This window comes from Balaenoptera acutorostrata, chromosome 2, assembly GCF_949987535.1.
Source record: "Balaenoptera acutorostrata chromosome 2, mBalAcu1.1, whole genome shotgun sequence".
In the NCBI taxonomy this organism is placed as follows: domain Eukaryota; kingdom Metazoa; phylum Chordata; class Mammalia; order Artiodactyla; family Balaenopteridae; genus Balaenoptera; species Balaenoptera acutorostrata.
The window spans coordinates 68,801,780-68,824,275 of record NC_080065.1 but is presented as its reverse complement, the minus strand read 5'-3'; the positions used below and the strand labels follow the sequence as shown (position 1 = coordinate 68,824,275).

The window sequence follows — 22,496 nt, the reverse complement described above, 5'->3', positions numbered from 1 at the left end:
GGATGTGGAGAAATTGGAACCCATGTACACTGTTGGTGGGAATACAAAATGGTGCAGTTGCTATGGAAAACAATATGCAGACTCCTCAAAAAATTAAAAATAGAACTACCATATGATCCTACAATTGCTCTTATGGATCATTATCCACAAGAATTGAAATCAGGATTTCAAAGAGATATTAGCACTCCCATGTTCACTGCACCACTATTCACTATAGCCAAGAGGTAGAAAAAACCTAAGTCTCTGTTGATGGATGAATGGATAAACAATACGTAATATATACATACGATGAAATATTATTCAGCCTTTAAATAAAAAGGAAATTCTGCGATATGTGACAACATGGATGAACCTTGAGGACATTATCTAAGTGAAATAAGCCAGTCACAAATACTATATGATTCCATTTATATGAGGTGTCTAACACAGGCAAATTCATAGAATCAAAGAGTGGAATGGTGGTTGCCAAGGGCTGGGGAACGAGGAAATGGGACTTGCTAATTAACTGGCACAAAGCTTCAGTTAAGCAATATTAATACATTCTAGAGATCTGCTGTACAAGACTGCATCTATATTTAACAATACTGTACTGCACACTTAAAAATTTGTTAGGAGACTGCACCTCATATTGTGTTTTTATCACAATACAATAAAATTTTAAATAAATAATTAACACAGATGAAAGCCTTTTCTTACCTCAATGCCTAGCTAAATGAAGAATATCTATTGTTATTCCTTCTTTGTCAGCCTCCACTCCCACCCACCACCACCTAAAAAGCATCAAACAAACAACAAAATTCCTAACAGTTGTTTTATATAAAAACATACAATTAAAAAGCCACAATAAAGAAAATCCTCCAAGATGAAAGTGTCGGCATTTTTGACACTTAAGAACCTTGATCTTTTTAATGGCAAAGTACTGGTAGCTGAAAGGGGCTATTTGTAAGTGGCATTTCAGAGAGGGTGTGTTATAGGAAGACTTGGGACTTGACCCTGATGAGATACTACCTTCCTCACTGTCCACTTTGCACAAATACCATCTTCTAACATGACTCTAGGGAGCCCTATGGAAAATGAGGAGATTAAATCACAATGACTGGGAGAAGTGGGAGAAAACAGAAATAAGGAAGAAAACTGATAATAAAAATTATAAAATAAAAAAGGTCTGTCCATGCCCCATCTTATTCCTACTTCTCAGCATGTATTTCTTTTCTTCTCTGTTCTTTCACTGCACCCAACTTCCACCCTTCACCTTTTCTTTTACCTTTCTGTCCTCTTCCTGATTCCACGGAATTTCAAGAAGCAAGACAGGCCTGGGCAGGAGGAGTTTTGTCATAGGCAGTGTTGCCAAATAGAATTCGGGACACTCGGTTAAATGTGAACTTCAGATAAAAAAACAAATAATTTTATTACTAAGTATGCCCCATGCAATACTTGGGACATATTATACTAAGAAATTATTTGTTGTTTATCTGAAAACTAAATTCCACTGGACACCTTGCATTTTTATTTGCTAAATCTGGCAATCATAGTCTTAGGGACTCTCTGCTACTCAAATTTTAACATGCATACAAATCGCATGAGATTTTCTAAAAATGCAAATTCTGATTCAGTAGGTCTGGGGTGGGGCATGAGCGTTTTTGTTTCTAACAAGTTTCCGGATGATGCTGATGCTGCTTGCCCGAGGACTGCTCTGTGAGTAGCGAAGATAAAACATTGTTCAGTAGAAATAAAATAAGAGCTATTGTACATATGTAATTTAAAGTTTTCTAGTAGCCACATTGAAAGAATTAAAAATAAGCAGGTGAAATTAGTTTTAATAATATATTTTATTTAACCTGATACATCTAAAATATTATTCCAAACATAAGTAATTTTTAAAATTATTAATGAGATATTTCACCTTCCTTTTCTGCCCTAAATCTGAAATCTGGTACATTGATTTAATCTACACTTATACACATCTCAATTCAGACTAACCAAACTTTAAGTGCTCAATAACCACATATGGCTAGTGGCCACTGTACTGGACAGTGCAAACACAGAACATCTCCAGCTGCCGGAGCAACACGTCATAGTCTCCCACGGTAGTAGAAGTAGTACCTGATCACATTGCTCCCCAAACTCCTGGTCAGGAGGAGGTGAGAGCCCAAGCCCATGATGATCCTGTACTGTGATAATAATGGTTCTGTGAACACTCAGAAACCACAGGGTTAGTCCCTTAGTGCTTATCATGTAACAAACTTTCTTGAAAATACGCTTCATTTATATTTTCAGGCACATACACATATACAACATTTTTTATTTAAATCAAGTATCATTTTAATATATTTTATGACTGGATGATTCTAAAATTTTAATATAGCATTCTTTCTGTTGTCGAAATTTTCTCCCACTTGGTTAAGAATATTTAAGGCAGAATAATTAGTAGTTAGTAGGTTTCACACATGTATTTTAGAATAGAAGTCACACTTAAAATGTGATTGTCTGAGAATAGCTCATCTTGTGACTCTGGAGGAGAAAATCAGTGACAAAAAAAATGCTAATATGATAGCTTGCAGGCTGCAAAGCACAGGGTATCACCTGTGTGGCACTGTACCTGCCTGCTCAGACGGCTAAGGGGTCTCTGTCCAAAACTTTGAAGGTCTGAGTTTTTCCCAGCTTGGAAGCTAACAAGTTAGCCTGCTATGGCTTCATGGATGCTAGCAGAAGACAAGACTCATGGGTCAGAGACAAAGAACTTTATTTACTACTCACCACAGAACAAGCAGTATGAGCATCAGTCTATTTGTGTTAGTTCCCTTTGCCCATAAAGCAATATAGGCGGGCCCAGATGGACGCCTGTACACACGGTGGGTTTCATCTCAGGAGAAAAACCCTGAGTTTCCAAGGCTATAAACAAACCTGCCCCTCTGCTAGACAGAAAGACATTATTTCTACCTTTCAAGGCTGTTCGCTATACAAACATCCTAAAGATATTCCAAAACGAAGAGCAATCAGTGACTTACAAGATAAACAGAAAATACAGAGGTACATGGAAAATATTCCCTCAACATTTTCCATGAGAGAACAGGAAGTTGTACATCCATGGTGCCTTCTTTTCAACTGAAAATACTTGGATTTGCTTCATTTTCTGATTTACCATATATTATTAAATGAAATGTTACCTGAAAATATGAATATCAAAAATCTATCTTCCATAATCATATATAACTATACAGAATTGAGTTCTCATGGGAAAAAAATGGATCTATCTTAATTCTAATATTTACTTCAAGGAGCATCTAGCGTTTGTCAGACCACAGTCTCTATTCATCCAAATGCTCTCAGACTGAAAATCGCATTAGTCAAATGTTCAAATCAATTACAATGGTCTATGCACACTGATTCAAAATCCAAATCCATATACCTCCTACAAAGCCTGCATGACCTGGCCCCTGCTGGTTTCTCTCGCCTCATTTATGGCCGCCCTTCTCCCACCATGCTCCAGCACACTGGCTTGCACTCAGCTTCTCAACACCCTCCATAGGCCAAGCTTTTTTGCACCTCAATGACTGCACATATTGTTCCTCCTGTAGGGATCACCTCACACCCCTCTAGCTCTCCCTGCCTTCTGTTCACTCTCATCATAACATATATCACAATTTGTACCAAGACATTTATTTTCTTGTTACTTATTTACATTGCGTTTCCTCATCAGAAGGCCTGCTCCATGAGGGCAGGGAACATGTCTAATTAACTGATGTACACCAAGACGCTGCTGGTCCAAGTTGGTGCTAAATAAAGTGTACAGGATAATGAATGAGCTTACCAAAAATGTTACATAATTAATTCCCACTTCATGCCACATGGCTGTGACTCCTAGGGCCTGAATATTTAGGCAATTGTAGCTAGAAAATCAATTAATTCAAGTATTCCATCAAATTCAGTAACTTGAAAATGCAAATGGACAAAACCCACATTACATTAGTTTATTAGCAAAACACCATAGTATGTATGTACTTCTTGCTCCTTGTCAGGGGTATGACTCTGTGATGGTTAATGTGTGTCAACTTAACTGGGCTGTTAAGTACCCAGATACCTGGTTGTGTCTCTCAGGGTGTTTCTGAATGAGATGAACATTTTGAATCAGTAGATTGAGCAAAGCAGACTGCCCTTTCCAAGGCGAGTGGTCCTCATCCAACCCACTGAAGGTCCAAACAGAACAAAAAGGTGGAGTAAGGGAGACTGCACTTTCTCTACCTGTCTTGTAGCAAGGACATCAGTCTTTTCCTGCCTGACTCAGACTACAACTGGAACTATACAACATTGGCTCTCCTGGGTCTCTAGCTTGCTGGCTATAGATGTTGGGACTTCTCAGCCTCTATAACTGCAAAAGCCAACTCCTATATTAAATCATATATTCATATTCATATGTGTGCATATATATGTATATATCTCCTATTGGTTTTCTCTGGAGAATCCTAATACGGACTCTTTATCAAGTTCAGAGCCTAATTGCTGCCATGATTTCTACCAATTTTCATCAAATTAACTTGAGTTGATTAGAATCAGGTTAGCAAATGAAACACAAGTGCTTTTGATTTAAATGTTAATGTTTCTTACTTGAGATCCCCCTTTGACTTCGTGGAATGTGGACAATGTGCCAAATTAGTGGCACACTTTTACATTCTTGTTTCTCAAGCTAAACTGAACCAGGAGGCCTGATGTTTCATAAATCTGTCCATTATGCAAACATTGATTGTCATATGCTAGATGCCAGGAATACAAGGTAAAAAGGACCTAGTCTTCACCCCCAAAAAGATCCCAAGCGAGTGATATGCAGAGATGTGAACACATAATTGCTGGGGTAAACACTTTGGGGACGTTTCACCTAGCAAACTTCTCTGAAGTCCCACCTCCACTCCAAGCAATGGCTGATTAGATGAGGGGGAGAGAGGCAGGTATATAATAGATAAAGATTTAAGAGATGAGTCATACCTATCTCTTTTGAAGAGTTGAAGCAGCTTTCCTAGGGAAGAAAATGCCTCCACTATTCTCAAAAATGCTCTCACAGGCACCTGCAGAGTCCTCACCTCAACAGACAGGAATCAGAGTTTTAATTCATAAAATAAAACTCACATTGAGAATATGTGCTATTTGATGTTGCCCTATACTTTAGGCTGCCATTTATAGAAAGAGCAAAATGGATTCTTTGGACAAAAATTAATACTTCAGAGAGCATTATGTACAACTACTCGGTAAAAATCCAAGATGTTGTCTGCTACATAATTAACATAAACCTGGAAACTTTAACTGAAAACCTATCTAAGTAAATTTCAAAATTCATCGGCACATAGTACAAAAAATGATCTTATATATGAACTGGTTATAGAGTCATTCATTTGGGTTATCTTCATAATCAGTAATGACTGCTAGAACCAACAAGATCAAAAAGTAATGGTTTAGAGCAGTGGAAAAATTACCTCTGTCCTTTTGTAGCTACAAAAACCCAGAACCCTTCACTTCTTCTTTTCTTCCTCTCTTCCTCCACTTCCTCATTCCTTCTTTTTTCCTTTTTTTTTTAAATTTATGGAAAAAAATCTTGTTTAACCTTATTTAAAGTCCTTTAAACAATAAAAATCTTAGTAACAGAAAATGCTCAAAATTTTACACATCTACTTTCATAAAAGTTTTATATTTATATATTATAATATTATTACATTTAAATAATCTAGAAATAGTCCCGGTGAAACTTCATTTTACTATGGAATGAAAAGGCAGAAAGAGTGACACCAGCCATTCTCCATCACAAACATCAACTGGTCCCCACTGAACTCAGACAGCACAGATTTGGCCCATCTACAGGTTCTTAAACCTCTCCAGGGAATAAGATTCTAAAACTTAATGTTCCACTGAGTGAAGAAAGTTATTTTCTTTTCCTAGTGAGAAAAATTATCTTTCATTTCTTATAATTCAAAGGTCCCTGATGAAATAGAGGCCTATTTTCTTTTGTTTGGTTTTCAGCCAAGTTAGAGAACACCTGGAGAATAACTTTTAACATGCATATTAAAATGATAACTCTCTTCCAGGAACTTCACAAAGGGCATCAAAGAACAGCACTGTCAATTCCCCTTAGATCCTACACAGAGGTTTAGTTAAATAACAAGATTTTAAAGATCAGGTTTGAATGTTATTAAGATTATATGGCAATACACATATTTCTTTAGTTCCACAGAATAGGTATATGAGAAGAAACAACAACTACATCAAAAAGTAGCTAGAATGAGAGGATAAGAAATCTCATTAATTTTGGATAAAGGAAAAGTTGTGTTTAATAATTTAATCAGGTAAAATGAAGCACTCAACATTTATTAATAGTAGTTATACAGAGCGTGTAAGCACTGGTCTTACTTTTACTGCTTATTCTTCCCCACTTAAAGCTGTTATTTTATCTTGTCACATTTCCACAGCAACTAATGCCTCAATTTTTATAGCTAAAACACTAAGAGTAACTTCTAACCATTCCAAATGCTCCAGAATCAATTGTCAACATTGTTAAAACTCTTAGCCATTCTTCCCCAAAAGTGAACTTCTTCCCCATACAGTACAAAGAAACAGCGTCACCCTTGACCTAAGTCTCCTCATCAACTGATCTAATTTATGAAGATCAATCTTTCTTCTTAGTTGGGGGGCTCTGAGAGAAGTCAAATAATAATACTCTTCTGACCCACCTGAGTGCTAAACTAACTGAGATATAAAACAAGGAGTAAGACAAGCAGAGGCCCAAATACCATCTTTATTACTATGAAAGGCCAGGTTGGAGGACAAAGCTTAGTGCAGGAGCAAAATGGATTGTAACTGAACCCCTCCTGGCAGAAGACAGACATGGCAGCCTATCACAGCAGCACTGGGCTCTCAATAGGGAAGAGAGGCCTGCCCCAGAAGAAACAGGAGGAAATGTGTGCTCCACGGCAGGCTGGGTCCCAAAAAGGAGAAAAGGAAGAACTGAACATGCCTAAACTATTTTTTCTAAATTTACCACATGAAGAGAGATGTCACCTCGTCTCACCTGGCATGGAATGAGTAAATTGGCAGAGAAATAAGGAATTAAACTAATTTAACACCTTCTGCTTGGAGGAAATACTAGGAAAAACTTGTTCTCCTTCCTGCCCCCATTCCCCCAACATTTTAAGAACTACCAAATAGGACCTTTTGTGACAAAGTGTCTGTCAGTTTTCACATATCTCTAGTAACCCATGGATATGGGGTTGCAATTTATATTAAGAATACTTTAATCTTAACAACTATACCCCTTAGATTCCCTGGTGTTTTGCTGGATAGAAAATTATTTCCCATCAATTTTGCACCATATTTACTTTACATTCATCAAAAATATTTCTAAACTCTTTAAAAATCAAAATTATGTCTTATAACTAATCTGGAAACCAACAAATGTGTTCTGGTTAAGAAAGTTAACTTCTTTAAGTCTCAACTTAAATGGTAAAATGGGTCTAATAACAGCACCTACCACATAGGAGTTGTTTTGAGGATAAAAGAAATTATGCATGTGAAATCCTAAGCCTGACACTAAACAGTACTCAATATCTGTTAGATGGTCATGATGGTGGTGGTGGTGATAATGATGATGATGATGTCAATGATTTTGCTCTTTCCAACATGATCTAACTCTAAATTATATCCTGAGTCTTATGACATCTCTCCACCTCCATAGCTACTTATCTATGATCTCTCACCTATTCTATTGCAACAGTTCCCTCCTTGGATAGCCCGAGTCCTCTCTTGTCCCTCTGTGGTGGCCTACCATGGCAGGCACAGTGATATTTTTAAGATGCAGATCAGATCTTGTCATTCTTTCACCTGAAGCCTCCAGTGGCTTCTCATCACACTCAGAATAAAAACCAAACTCCTTAACCTGGCCTACAGGTTGGACGTGAGCTGATCCTGCCCACCTCTCGGACTTCACCTTCCTCTGTTTTCCAGCTGGCTCACTACACTTTAGCCATGGCAGCTTTCTTTTCCTCTAATTCCTCAAGCTGATTCATGTTTGGGTACCCTTTTAGAAAATTCAGGGTCCAAGGTCAAAGGAAATTCTGTCTCCTTTCAGGCTCCAAATTACATAATGAGTTCTTTATCACGAAGTAAAAAATTCAAAGCTCCAAAAACAAAAATTAAATCCTTTTTAAAAAATTTTCGTAGCTATAGTAATCAAAATCCATGGTTCATAACACATTCTGACCATTGGTTCATGCTTTATTTATTTGTTGGTTTCTATAATAATATAATAATTAAACCCACTACCTAAAGTAAACATAACCCAACATCCAACTATGATCCCCACTCTCTCCACATAATGTCAGTATCATCCTGAATAACGGATACATAAGACCTGAACAGCACTATCAACCACCTTGGGCTAATTAACATTTATAGGACATTCTTCCTCAGCAAAATATACTTTCTTTTCAAGTGTACATGGAGAATTCACCAAGAGTGACTATATTCTGGTCCATAAAGCAAACCTCAACACATTTTAAAAATATTGCAATCAAAAAAGGATGTTCTTAGACCATAATGGAATTAAATTAGAAATAAATAATACAGATATTTAGAAAATCTCCAAATATTCGGAAATTAAATAACACAATTCTAAATAATCCATAGGTCAAAAAGAAAATCAAAAGAGAAATTAGCAAATGTTTTGAAATGAATTAAAACTAAAATATAACATATCAAAACTAACAGGATGCAGCTCAAGCAGTACTTAGGATAGTCATACTACATATATTAAAAAAGAACAAAGACCTCAAATCAATGACATAAGCTTCCATTTAAATCTAAAACAAGCAGAAGAAAGTAAATAATAAAAAAGACCAGAAATCAATAAAAATGAAAACAGAAAAACAATAGAGAAAATCAGTGAAAGCAAAAGATGGTTCTTGGAGTACATCAATAAGATTACGAAACTTCTAACTGACCAAGAAAAAAAGAGAAAGAAGATACAACTTACCAATATCAGGAATGGAAGATGAGACATCACTATAAATCTAAAGATATTTAAAAGATTATAAAGGAATAGTACAAACAACTTTATGCCCATAAATTTGACAACTTAGATGAAATGGACAAATGCCTTGAAAGGCACACATTACCAAAGCTCACTCAAAAAGAAAGAGATAACCTGTATAGTACTATATAGTACTATATATTCACTGTTAAAAACCTTCCAAAAACAAATATATATAAAATACATATATTCATGCATGAGAGAATGTCATAACAGCTTTATGAAACAATTTTGAAAACTTAGATGAAATAGACAAACTCTTAAAAAAAATGACTTACCAGGTCTGACTCAAGAAGAAATCCCAGTTCTCTGAATAGTTCTGTAAATTAAGAGATTTAGTTTAAATGAGAGATTTAATTAAAGAGATTTAAGCTGAGGTTTACAACCTTTCCACAAAGAAAACACCCAGCCCAGATGATTTTACAGGATGTTTTACTAAACTTTCAAGCAACAAACCATCCCAACTTTATATGAACACTTCCTGTGAATATCAACTCAGTTTGTAACTTGTTTTTTAGCTTTCTTTCAGGTGTTTTTGTTGAACAAAGGTTCTTAATATGGTTAAATGTATCATTCTTTTCTTCTTCTTTAGAAATATTTTCCTTTCCTAAGTTCATGGAGATATTCACCTTTGTTTTCTATTAAGAATTTTAAAATTGTATTGCTGACATACAGGCCCTCAATCTGCCTGGAGTTGATTTTTGTTTTTAGCCTGAGATGGTGATTCAATTTAATTTGGGTAACTACTTTTTGTGCAGTTCCATCTGTTTGACAATCCTTCCTTTACACATTGATCTGACATCTAATTCTGTCATTTAATAATATTCTATACTAATTCTATAGGAGTCTTTTGCTGAGCTCTCTATTCTATTCATTAGTCAATTTATCTACTTCTGTACTAATGCTGCACTATCTTACTTAGCCTCATAGAAATTTCTCATATCTGGTAGGGCCAGGCCTTCAGAACTGTTTTGCCTATCCCTGGCTCTTTACTCCTCCAGCTTCAATCTCATGGAAAGAGAGATTCCTTATAATCACTCTTCCTTTCCTTATAATCACTCTCAACTCCCTTGCCCTTCCTCCATCACATTCACTTAACTAGATCCCACTCCCAGGCCTGTTAAAAGCCAACTCTCTACCTACTCAGTCACTACACTGAAAGAATCTGAAGAATACACAAGACCATGCTAACTGATGTAACTTTGTAACTACGGTTTCAAATGGGTCCTCAAAATTGTTCAACAATCCTACATTCTCTTGTCAATCTATCCTCCCACACTTCTGAATTAGAAGGCAAAATTCATGTTGAGACCGAATCCCCAATGTGATAGCATTAGTAGGTGGGGGGCCTTTGGGAGTAAATTAGGTTATGAGGGTGGAGCCCTCATGAATGGGATTAGTACTCCTATAAGGAGGCTCCAATATGTCAAATACATCTCAATAAAACTGGAAAAAAAACACAAAACAACAACAAAAAAACAGAATATAAATAAAAGCGACCCCAGAGCTGTCTTGGACCTTCTGCCACTTGAGGTTATTGCAAAAGAGTCTATGAACCAGGAAGCGGGCTCCCACCATACAGCAAATCTTCCAGCACCTTTGCCTTGGACTTTCCAGTCTCCAGAGCTGTGAGAAATAAATTTCTGCTGTTTATAAGCCATCCAGTCTATGGTATTCTGTTACAGCAGTGTGACTGGATTAAGACACTATCCCTCAGTAAAACAGAGGTAATAAAAGCATTTACCTTTCAGAATTATGAGAATTAAATGAGTTAATATATGTAAGGCACATAAAATATGTGGCACACAGTAAATACTGTTTAATGCTAGCATTGTTACCCTACGTGATTTCACATCTTACCCCCTCTACTCAAACCTCTTTTCCCTACTCCTTCTCTTCACTAATGACCCTGCTAATTTCATTGAGATAAGAGTAGTCAAAAGAGAAGTTCCACGTCTTCCTATCAACAGATCTTCCAATTTACTTGCAGTTGTACCCGTATACTCTGCCTTCTCTATTACTGTAGATAAATTGTTATTATTCCTCAGGTCAACTCCTTCACTTAGGGACTTCCCTGGTGGTCCAGTGGTTAAGACTCTGCGCTTCCACTGCAGGGGGTGCAGGTTCGATCCCTGGCCTGTAACTAAGATCACACATGCTGCATGCACAGCCAAAAAAAAAAAATTCCTCCACTTAGACACCCCTCTAGTCTACTCAAGGACTTGCTCATGCAATCATCCCTTTTCTCTATGAATTATCTATTTTTTTCTTCTCTATTGGAGTAATCCCATCAGTATACAAAAATGTCATAAAATGTGCCCTCTTAAATCCATCCTGGCTCCACAACCCTCTCCAGATACGGCCCCCTTTCTCTGCACATTATAGAAAAACTCCTTGCAAAAACTGTCCATAATGCTGTCTATAGTTCCTTCTCTCTCATATTCTCTTGACTCCAACCCAATCAAGCTTACATCTTCACCACTCCACGGGATCCCCTCTTGACAAAGGCACCAACAACTTCCACACTGCCAAATCCAAAAGACAATTCTCAGTCCTCATCTTACCCTTCCTTCACACTTGCTCACTTCCACCTTCTTCACTTGGCTTTGATTAGAGGACAGCATTGGCCACTCCTCAGTCTATTTCGCTTCATCTGCTTCTCTTTCATACCACTAAGTTTCCGTGTGCCTAAGGCTCAGGCCTCCAACCTCTCTCTGTTCCACCTACAGTCATTCCCTAAACGATCTCACTCAGAGCCATGGCTTTCAATGCTATCTATTCACTGATGACTCTCCTGAACACCATACCTGTATATCCAACTGCCCACCTCACATCCCTACCTGGAAGTCTAACAAGCTTCTCAAAATTAACGCATCCTTAACAGCACCCTTAATATCCCTTTCTAAATCTGCTCCTCTCCCGGTATTTCCCACTCTGTAAATAACACAAGTCATTCAGTTGCTCAGGTTGCAAATCATAATTAACTTCCCTCTCACATCCTACAGCCCTGAGCAAATCCTGTTGGTTCTACCATCAAACTGTAAATCTAAACCAACCACTTTTACCACCTTGGACTGAGAGGGGCATCATCTCCCAACTGAAGTAGTGTAACACCCTCCCAACTGGCCTCACAGATTCATCTCTTACAGTTTTTTTTCTCCTCACAACAGCCAGAGTGAAACTATAAAAATATAAACCCTATCTTGTTACTCCCCTGCTGAAAGCTTTCCAAAGGCATTCAATCACAGGAAGAATAAACAAAGTCTTGACCATGGTCTACAGGCTCCATATGGCCCTGTGCACCTCTCAAACCTCACCTAGCACCACACTACTCTTCAAGCACTCAGCTCCCCCCTCCCTGATCCCTCAGTTCTTGAGAAGCGCCAGCCCATTCTACTTATGGAGAATCCCTCTTCCTGGAAGGCTTTACCCATACACTTGCCTGAATGGCTCCCTCTCTTTAGGATCTCAGCTCAGATGTAATCGCCAGAGATACCTTCTAACACCACCCCACCCAAGGTAGCCACCTGCATCCCCAAGTCACTATCACTTAACCAATTGCATTTTCTCTATAGCACCTTATCCATATGTAAAACTATCTTTTTATTTTAAATACACTTATATTTTTGTCTTCTCGTACCTAGAATATAAACTTCATAAGAGCAGAAACCTTCACTCTCTTGTTAACTGTTGTACCCCCAAGTGCCTAGAACAGTGCCGGGAACAAAGAAGACATTTTAAAAACTAGTTGTGGAATGAACCAACATCCCAGAAAACTTTCATATCTACTTCATTCTCCAGGAGAAACTGAAGTTTAAAGACTCAACTAAATGAATCACCCAAGATTCCACAACCAAGACGGCAGCTTTGAGGTTTAAGGCCGGGTCTCTCACTAAAGCATGGGTTTTTAAATACTACGTCACCTTGCTTCACTAAATGTTTTTCAATTTACTGTGCTTCTTGTGAGTAGGAGTTAAGCCTCCGAGGTCTAATTTTCCAAACTCAACAACACGTAGACCCACACGGCTGACCTCTCCGTCCTCCGACCCAGCGCCACAACGCCCGCCCTGCGGGTTTGTCCAGAGCGCCTGCGCCATGAGCGGGGCTCGTGCAAAGGCTTCTGGGATTGGTAGTCCCTGTTCCTTCTGTCTAAGGCATTCACATAAAAAGAAATAAACCACAGTGTAAATTAGATATCTCTGAATTGCGCACAAATTAAACACGACGCAGATTCTGGAAAGTGGTGCAGACTTCTCGTTTTCTACCGAGAGGCGCCAGCCGGACCAGGCGCTGCGCAGACAGCCGCAAGGGTCCTCATCTGGGCGGGGCTTGCTCGCGATGGCTTGTGGCTCCTTCCTGCCTTGCTTCTCTCTTTCGCTCAGGCCCGTGGCGCCGGCAGGATGGGTGAGGTGTCCTGGGCCGGGGTGAGGGGGCTGCGCGTGCAAACTGGGGTGTCGGGGACGGGCGGGCAGATAGAAGCAGAACGGTGAGGGAGAGCCACGGTGGGGAGCAGATGGGGAGCGCCGGGGGAGCGCCGCTACCGCAGGCACATGGCCGGGCGGGAAGGGGCCGGGGCTGCTCGGAGGCCGCGGAGCCGGAGTTCGAGAGGGACGCGGGGGCGTTGGGGAGGGCGCCGCTTCCCCCGAGCTTTGGTGCGGGGCTTCATTCGTTTGGGAGAGCACAGCTGTTGGAGCGCTTGTGTCCATGTCTTGGTTGGTTCAAGGGAAACTGCGGTTCGAACCAGGCCCAGGGTGTGATGTCAGAGCCTACCGGCCTGTAGTCTAGAGGAGGCTAGTACCTGAGATAATGTAAAATAAGATTTGGGTGTTTTTACTGGGGATCTAAGGTTATTTTGAATTATAGGCAAGTGTCGCGGTCTTCGTACTGCCAGGAAGCTCCGTAGCCACCGACGAGACCAAAAGTGGCATGATAAACAGTACAAGAAAGCCCATTTGGGCACAGCCCTGAAGGCCAACCCTTTTGGAGGTGCTTCTCATGCCAAGGGAATTGTGCTTGAAAAAGTGTAAGTCGAAGTCCATCGCTGTTTCCTTCATGGTTTTAGTATTGTAACTCGGGATAGGTGCACTTAAAGAAGGCTTGATGTAAATTCTAGGTCTTTGTGTATCTGCGTCTTTTGGAAAGTTAAATAACCCCCAGAAGTTTTTAAACTTTCAACATTAGTTTGGAAGGAATTGGGGTGGCATTGGAGGGGAGAAAGCGATAATGAAACAAGGGACATTATGAGAGCTTAATATGTGTGGAAACTATTCTAAGTAATTCGCACCCATCAACTGTTTCATCTTTACAATTATTCACATCTTTCCCGGAGAGAAAACTAATATGGAGAAGTTTCTTGCCTGATGTTGTACAGCTAAGATTGAACCACATGAATTTGCCAGCACGCAACTGTTTTTTGACTTTACGAAATGATCCCATCAAATTTAGTGGTACTGAGGATTTGAATCCAGGATTTCTAGCTCTATTTCTTGGTTCATGTTTTACAACTATAAAGAGGCCAGAAGTTTCCCCTGTTGGTCTCATGAAACTAAGACTAAAGAAAAACTTGGTTTAAGTTTAGCAATTTAGGATTATGTTGAAAAGGTAGGAATACTACAATTTCTAATAAGTTTTATGCTTAATGAGCTAAAATGTGTCCCTTTTCAGAAAGCCAGCTTACTGTGTTACATGCTGTTATGTTTCAGAGGGGTTGAAGCCAAACAGCCAAATTCTGCCATCAGGAAGTGTGTCAGGGTTCAACTAATCAAGAATGGCAAAAAAATCACCGCCTTTGTACCCAATGATGGTTGTTTGAATTTTATTGAGGTAAGTGTTTTAGTCTGTTAGCTTCTGTTTCTGGGGTAGCAACTGTTTCCCCCAGTTGTTTATAGGATGAATGGGTATTTTTGGTGATTGCCAGTTACAGCAGAAGTAAACTGTTGATTTTATTCCAGGAAAATGATGAAGTTCTGGTTGCTGGATTTGGTCGCAAAGGTCATGCTGTTGGTGACATTCCTGGAGTCCGCTTTAAGGTTGTCAAAGTAGCCAATGTCTCTCTTTTGGCCTTATACAAAGGCAAGAAGGAAAGACCAAGATCATAAGTTTTGATGATGAAAGCAGGATAGTAATAAATTTCCATATGCCAAAAATATGTTTTGTGTCTTTTCTTAGCACGGAGATGCATTGTATGCTTTACCAATTTTAGGAGATTGGGTAAACAGTTAATTCAGGATTTTCTAGAGTAAATGGAATTCATAACAAATTTTTTTCCCTTCTCCATGGAATAAACAATATTGGTTAAATCTGAAATAAATATACAGTGTTCCTGTGTAGAGGGTCTAAAACACTCTTTGAGCTTCTAGTGGGAATCATCTTGGGATCCCTAAATGTACATTCCTGGATCCATCTCCTTAGGGACCCAATATGATAGATACTGTGGTCAGGTTACTCCCTGCTCTGGTGATTTTCGTTTCTCTAAAGGTCATCAGGATCCATCTGGTAATTTTGTGTTTATGATAGCAAAACTTAGGCACTACACAGTTTAGTAGACAGGAGTTAATGGAAGTGTATCCCAGGTAAATTAAAGCATAAGGGAAGAGTAAGGGAGACCAGTTACGGAAAGATTGATCTAAGTACTCTTGTCTTCAGCTTGTCAGTAATACAGATTTTGACCTTGAGATTTACTTCAGGGCACACAAAGTAGTGGAAATGACTAGGTAGAAATGGTCCAGATGGGTTGGTTGTCTTTTGATAATTGAAGCGGGTGTTGGTTGGGTACATAGGGGTCCTCTGTCCACAAATTGCTTGAAGATTTCCATAGGAAAAAATGGTAGAATTATATCTAAAAAAGCTTATTAGCCCTATGAAATCTGTGATCTGAAGAACTGCTTTTGGCAGCATTAGTAGGTATGAGTTAATTTGCTCTCTGAGTTATGTTTAAGATCTTTGGAAAATGGAAATTTTTGGCTATCTCCCATAAGATCAAGACCAGGATCCATACCTGGCATAGGAGACCCTGTGTGTTGTGTCTTGTCTTTTCTCTGCCTGCTCAACAGCATGACCTCTCACTTGCTCAAACCTGCATTCCCCAGCCAGCTTCAGGTAGTGCCTGGCAGGTCACCTGCTGCTCCTCCCACCTCAGACCTCTCTGATCCCAAATTCACGCTTCACACTTGTGTTTATACTTGTACTCTTCTGTGCTTATACTTGTCGCAATTGTGTGATTGTCCTTCCACGAGGGTGGAAACAGGCTGTTTTTTATTTTTTTAATTGAAATATATTTGACATATTACTAAGATGTACATGTTAATTTGGTACTTTTTTTTTTTTTAATAGGGGAAAAGCTTTTATTCACACACACAACTTGAATAATACCAGGGGAGTGTACCAAATTAGCAGTGAGCAAGTTGGTTTTCGTAGACATGTTCTATCTTTTAACAAGCTTTCTCCACTGAAAATTTCAACCAAAGGTATCAAATATAGACGTACACACATAGTACCATTCTCTAATCAATTCCACAGGATTTGGAGAGAGATGAGAAATATCTGTTTCATGAGAGCAGGAGCTAAATACATTGTTAGTTTGCATATGCAAACATTACGGCCTTATATTTAGGTCTTTAATCTACTTTGAGTTTATTTTTGTGTATGGTGTTAGGGAGTGTTCTAATTTCATTCTTTTAAGTGTACCTGTCCAGTTTTCCCAGCACCACTTACTGAAGGGGCTGTCTTTTCTCCATTGTATATTCTTGCCTCCTTTGTCGAAGATAAGGTGACCATATGTGCGTGGGTTTATCTCTGGGCTTCCTATCCTGTTCCATTGATCCATATTTCTGTTTTTGTGCCAGTACCATACTGTCTTGATTACTGTAGCTTTGTAGTATAGTCTGAAGTCAGGGAGTCTGATTCCTCCAGCTCCGTTTTTCTTTCTCAAAGTTGCTTTGGCTATTTGGGGTCTTTTGTGTTTCCATACAGATTGTAAAATTTTTTGTACTGTTTCTGTGAAAAATGCCATTGGTAGTTTGATAGGGATTGCATTGAATCTGTGGATTGCTTTGGGTAATATAGTCATTTTCACAATGTTGATTCTTCCAATCCAAGAACATGGTATATCTCTCTATCTGTATCATCTTTAATTTCTTTCATCAGTGTCTTATAGTTTTCTGCATACAGGTCTTTTGTCTCCTTAGGTAGGTTTATTCCTGGGTTTTTATTCTTTTTGTTGCAATGGTAAATGGGACTGTTTCCTTAATTTCTCTTTCAGATTTTTCATCATTAGTGTATAGAAATGCAAGAGATTTCTGTGCATTAATTTTGTATCCTGCTACTTTACCAGATTCATTGATTAGCTCTAGTAGTTTTCTGATAACATCTTTAGGATTCTCTATATGTAGTATCATGTCATCTGCAAACAGTGACAGTTTTACTTCTTTTCCGATTTGGATTCCTTTTATTTCTTTGTCTTCTCTGATTGCTGTGGCTAAAACTTCCAAAACTATGTTGAATAATAGTGGTGAGAGTGGGCACCCTTGTCTTGTTCCTGATCATAGTGGAAATGGTTTCAGTTTTTCACCATTGAGAACGATGCTGGCTGTGGGTTTGTCATATATGGCCTTTATTATGTTGAGGTAAGTTCCCTCTATGCCTACTTTCTGGAGGGTTTTTATCATAAATGGGTGTTGAATTTTGTCAAAAGCTTTCTCTGCATCTATTGAGACGATCACATGGTTTTTCTCCTTCAATTTGTTAATATGGTATATCACATTGATTGATTTGCATATATTGAAGAATCCTTGCATTCCTGAGATAAACCCCACTTGATCATGGTGTATGATCCTTTTAATGTGCTGTTGGATTCTGTTTGCTAGTATTTTGTTGAGGATTTTTGCATCTGTGTTCATCAGTGATATTGGCCTGTAGTTTTCTTTCTTTGTGACATCTTTGTCTGGTTTTGGTATCAGGGTGATGGTGGCCTCGTAGAATGAGCTGGGGAGTGTTCCTCCCTCTGCTATATTTTGGAAGAGTGTGAGAAGGATAGGTGTTAGCTCTTCTCTAAATGTTTGATAGAATTCGCCTGTGAAGCCATCTGGTCTTGGGCTTTTGTTTGTTGGAACATTTTTAATCACACTCTCAATTTCAGTGCTTGTGATTGGTCTGTTTATATTTTCTATATTTTCCTGGTTCAGTGTTGGAAGGTTGTGCTTTTCTAAGAATCTGTCCGTTTCTTCCAGGTTGTCCATTTTATTGGCATAGAGTTGCTTGTAGTAATCTCTCATGAGCCTTTGTATTTCTGCAGTGTCAGTCATTTGGTACATTTGTATGTGGTAGCTAGACTGGCAGTTCTTGGTTTCCATCCCAATGGTTCCTAGTGCCTCTAATTGCACAGTTACTGGTTAAGCCATTCCCAAATGCTGACCAGATGCTTCCAGATGGGCGTAACTGACCCAAATGGGGAGCCCCTGGGCCTCGCCCGCCTGTAACAGAAGAGGCTGCTGAGGGCCACAGTTTCACCCCCGGGCTCAGGTGCTGGGAGGGCACCCCTTGCAGGCGGGCGGGGCCCTGGCAGTAGGAAGCTCTGCGAAGGGGCAGGCGCGCGGAAGGGAGGAGGGGTCGGGCGATAAGGCCGGGTGGAACAGACAGCCACCTACTCCTGCGTCTCAGCTCCTGCAGTGCTGAGACCTCAGCCGAACCTATAAAGATGAACAAGCCTGGGAGTTAGGACACGCTGCGACGATGATTCACACTTGTCTCCTGGGTACACCCAGGATGCCTCTGTCCTGTGATGACTGACCCATAAATCCACCACAGGCGCCTCAGACCCAAATGTTGGACCCTGATGTGAGTTGCCTCTGCCTCCTGTGTATTCCCTCCATCCCACCCGCTACTCCCCCACCACCTGTGAACAAAGCCCCTTCATTCTTGGATCCTTCTCGAAGTTCTAGGGAGGGAAATGAGGCACTAACCTTGGGTGCAAAATTTAAGCAAAATCCCAGCAGCTCTTTTTGGTAGAAATAGAAAAGCTAATTCTAAAATTTGTATGGAAAGGCAAAGGAACTGGAATAGCTAAAACAGTATCGAAAACGAATAAAGGTGGAGGAATCACAAACTGGTTTTAAGACAATTTGTAGCTATAGTAATCAAGAGGGTGTGGTGTCAGAGGAGGGACAGACACACAGATCAATAAACTAGGAGACTAGAAATAGACTTACACAGGTATGACCAACTGCTATGTGACAGAGATATAAAAGCAATTGAGGGGCGGACACATAGTTTTTTCAATAGCTAGTGGGGACTTCGATTAGCAGAAAAATGGACTTCAACCTAAACTTCACACCTTTTACAAAAATTAACTCAAAATGGATCATATATCAATATAAAAAGTAAAGCTGTAAAAATTATAGACAAAAACAACATCTTCATGAATTAGGGTTAGGTGAAGAGTTCTAAGAGATTACACCAAAAGCACGTTCCACAAAAAGAAAAAAAGGATAAAGTGGTCTTCATCAAAATTAAAATCTTTTGTTCTGTGAAATATCTTGTCAAGAGGATGAAAAGAAACTACAGACTGGGAGAAAATATTTGCAAATCAATCACATATCCAATAAAAGACTTGTATCCAAAATATACGAAGAACTCCCTAATCTCAAAAGTAAGAAAACGATCCTATTACAAAATGGACGAATGAACAAACATTTCACTGAAGAGATGACAAGCACATGAAAAGATGATTAACATCAGCCATTAGGAAAATGCAAATTAAAATCATAAGGAGATATCACTATACACCTAGCAAATGACTAAAGTTAAAAATACAATACCAAGCACTGGAAAGACTGGAGCAACTGGATTGTTGGTGGGACTCTGAAATGGTAGTCACTCTAGAAAAGTTTGGCAGTTTCTTATAAAGTTAACGTATGCTTAGGATCCAGCACTTGCACTCCTGGGTAGTTATCACACAGAAATGAAATGTCTGCCCACACAAAATCCTGTAGACACATGTTCATGGCAACTGTATTTGTGATAGTCAAGAACTAGAAGCAACCTAAATGTCCTTCAGTGGGCAAATAAACTGGTTGCATCCATAAATGAAATGCTACTCAGTCGTAAAAGACACTTGTTGCGTGCAACAATTTCTGTGGATCTTAGTGGTATGCCAAGTACAAAAAGCCAATCTCAAAAGGTTACATATGTCTTGTATCATTTCATTTATATGAACTTCTTGAAATGACAAAATCATAGCAATGGAGAAGAGATGGGTAGCTGCCAAGGATGAATGATGGGGATAGAGACAAACTATAAAAGAGTGGCAGGAGGGAGTGTCTTTGTGGTGATGGAACAGTCCTGTGTCCTGATTGTGGTGGTATTTACACAAATCAATACTTGTGATGGAATTTCATAGTCCTCAGAAAGTGCATATAAGAATTGATGAAATAAAGCAAGTTCTGTAGTTTAGTTAATACTGTTGTAATGTCAATTTACTGCTTTTGAAAATATACTCTGGTTATCAAGTATGTTATTAAGGGGAAGTTGGGTGAAGTATACAAACTATACTGTTTTTGCAACTTCTTGTGAGTCTTAGTTACAAATTAAAAGGTTTAAAAATTGTGAATGAGTAAATATTTAAATTCTGTGACCTCTTACATTTGCCTAGCAAACCCCAAACAAATCAGAAATTGTTAGTGCAGAAAGAATCTGGAGATCACTTAGTCCTGTGGTTCCCAAATCCAGAACGTCAGAGTCCCTAAGGTATTTGTTAGATTATACAAATACTCCTGATCTTCTGGAAAACAATCTTTACAGTATTTCTGGAAAAAATCTGTCTTACCGACAAGCTATCAGGCAGTCTTTATGAAGCTATCCCCTTGCTGTCCGCACTTACGGGGATACTACTGCTCTATTCCAGCCACCTCATTTTATAAGTCAGAAGCCAGAAAAAGATAGCTCTTAAGTATTTTTGAAATAATTTGCCCAAGTAATTGGCATAGCTGAAACTAGAGAAAGAGTCTGTCCTCTAAATTAAACTGTTCCTGTAGGAGATGCACCTTATAGCAAAATAATAAACACTACCTTACAGGTGGCTGCTTAGCGAATTATGGCATACATAATGCTGGGTATTTAATAAGAGTTTTTGTTGTAAACTGTATTAGGGAAATACACAGTACCTCAACTATATGGGTTTTTTTCCTTTTATTTTTTGATAGAGCTGAGAGACAGTTCTAATTTGACAGGTAAGCAAATTTGAATGTATATCTTTGTATAGATGAATTTTCTGTTTCAGTCCAGGTAAATGTCTGGATTTTGTTATAATAGTCATCTGTGGGTAACATTCCTGGAGCCTGTTTCACGTTTGTCAAAGTAGCTAACATGTCTTTATTGATTTTACACAAAGTTGAGAAAAGAGACTAAGGTCATAAATTACCATATTACAATAAAATTTTCACTAACAGCTGCTTGTATAATCTTTATTCTAACCTATAAAATCTAAAATAAAATGGATCATCCAAGTATTAACTCACATTTCTTATGATATTGTACTTGGGGGACTGCCTTGGCAGGATGTACTAAGCATTCTTAGTTTCTAGCACAATTTCTATCCGTATTATTTGGTAAAATGATGTTATATTTACTAGTATGTGAGGAAAAGAAGTGGACTTTTTAAAGCTTATTGTCATGGTAATGTCACCACAGGAGTTTTAGAGCAAAGTATTAAAACATTTAACAACTGAATGTTTTAGAGTGATCATTTGAGGGGACCCAGGAGTGACAGATAACCAACATTTCCAAATATGCACACAAACAGTTGCCACCTCATTCAGACTGTCACTTAAGCCTTCAGTGTGTGGTGTGTATCTTCAAAATGAGGGAGCCATTCACATACAGCCCTTAGAACTTGAGCCAGGCTTGATGAACATCATTGACCTCCCTTGCTTCCCAGAGGATCTGAAGCTTTCAAACAGCAATTCTGACGCTAAGGAGAGCTTTTCCTGTAGGAGGGAGAGGAGGAAATTGTGGCCCCAGATCACCCCTTCAGACCTTCCAGTCTGAGAAGTGTCAGCTTCCTCTGCAGTTCCTTACCAGTGATCTGCTTATCTGTGGTAATAAATTATTGACATGAATTGTCTAATCTACTCACAGTGTAGGAGTTTTTGTTTAAGTCTAGCTTTCTAAACCTCTTTGACCGTAGTTAATTAGAAGTCGAACAATGGGTCATGTTACTTGGCTGGGTTACAAGTGTAGGACATGCTGAGCATACCCAAATTTTCAAATAAGATGAGGTTAGATGCTGATAAATATAATGCTTTCTTACCTCTTTAACAACCAGTGAACGTTTAAACCTGTACAATAGGGGGCAGAGTGAGCCACATTTTAAATAATTCTTTTTTTATGTCAATCACAGCTGAGAACAGTTGAGGGAAATGTTACTTGTTGAAAC

The 22,496-nt window shown here is 38.9% G+C and overlaps 1 protein-coding gene across 1 annotated transcript; it reads left to right on the top strand.

Annotated features, from left to right (window-relative positions):
- Positions 1–13,321: 13,321 nt before the first annotated feature.
- Positions 13,322–15,228, top strand: RPS23 (ribosomal protein S23). Its single transcript, XM_007193049.3, has 4 exons — positions 13,322–13,471; positions 13,931–14,090; positions 14,770–14,890; positions 15,019–15,228. The coding sequence occupies exons 1-4, from the start codon at positions 13,468–13,470 to the stop codon at positions 15,163–15,165; spliced, it is 432 nt and encodes a 143-aa protein (XP_007193111.1). The 5' UTR covers positions 13,322–13,467; the 3' UTR covers positions 15,166–15,228.
- Positions 15,229–22,496: the final 7,268 nt, after the last annotated feature.

Bases quoted from the DNA above. Each gene is read 5' to 3' on its own strand.
- RPS23 (XM_007193049.3), top strand. The intron at 14,091-14,769 runs GTAAGTCGAAGT...GTTATGTTTCAG, and splicing joins GGAATTGTGCTTGAAAAAGT to AGGGGTTGAAGCCAAACAGC. The intron at 14,891-15,018 runs GTAAGTGTTTTA...ATTTTATTCCAG, and splicing joins GTTGTTTGAATTTTATTGAG to GAAAATGATGAAGTTCTGGT.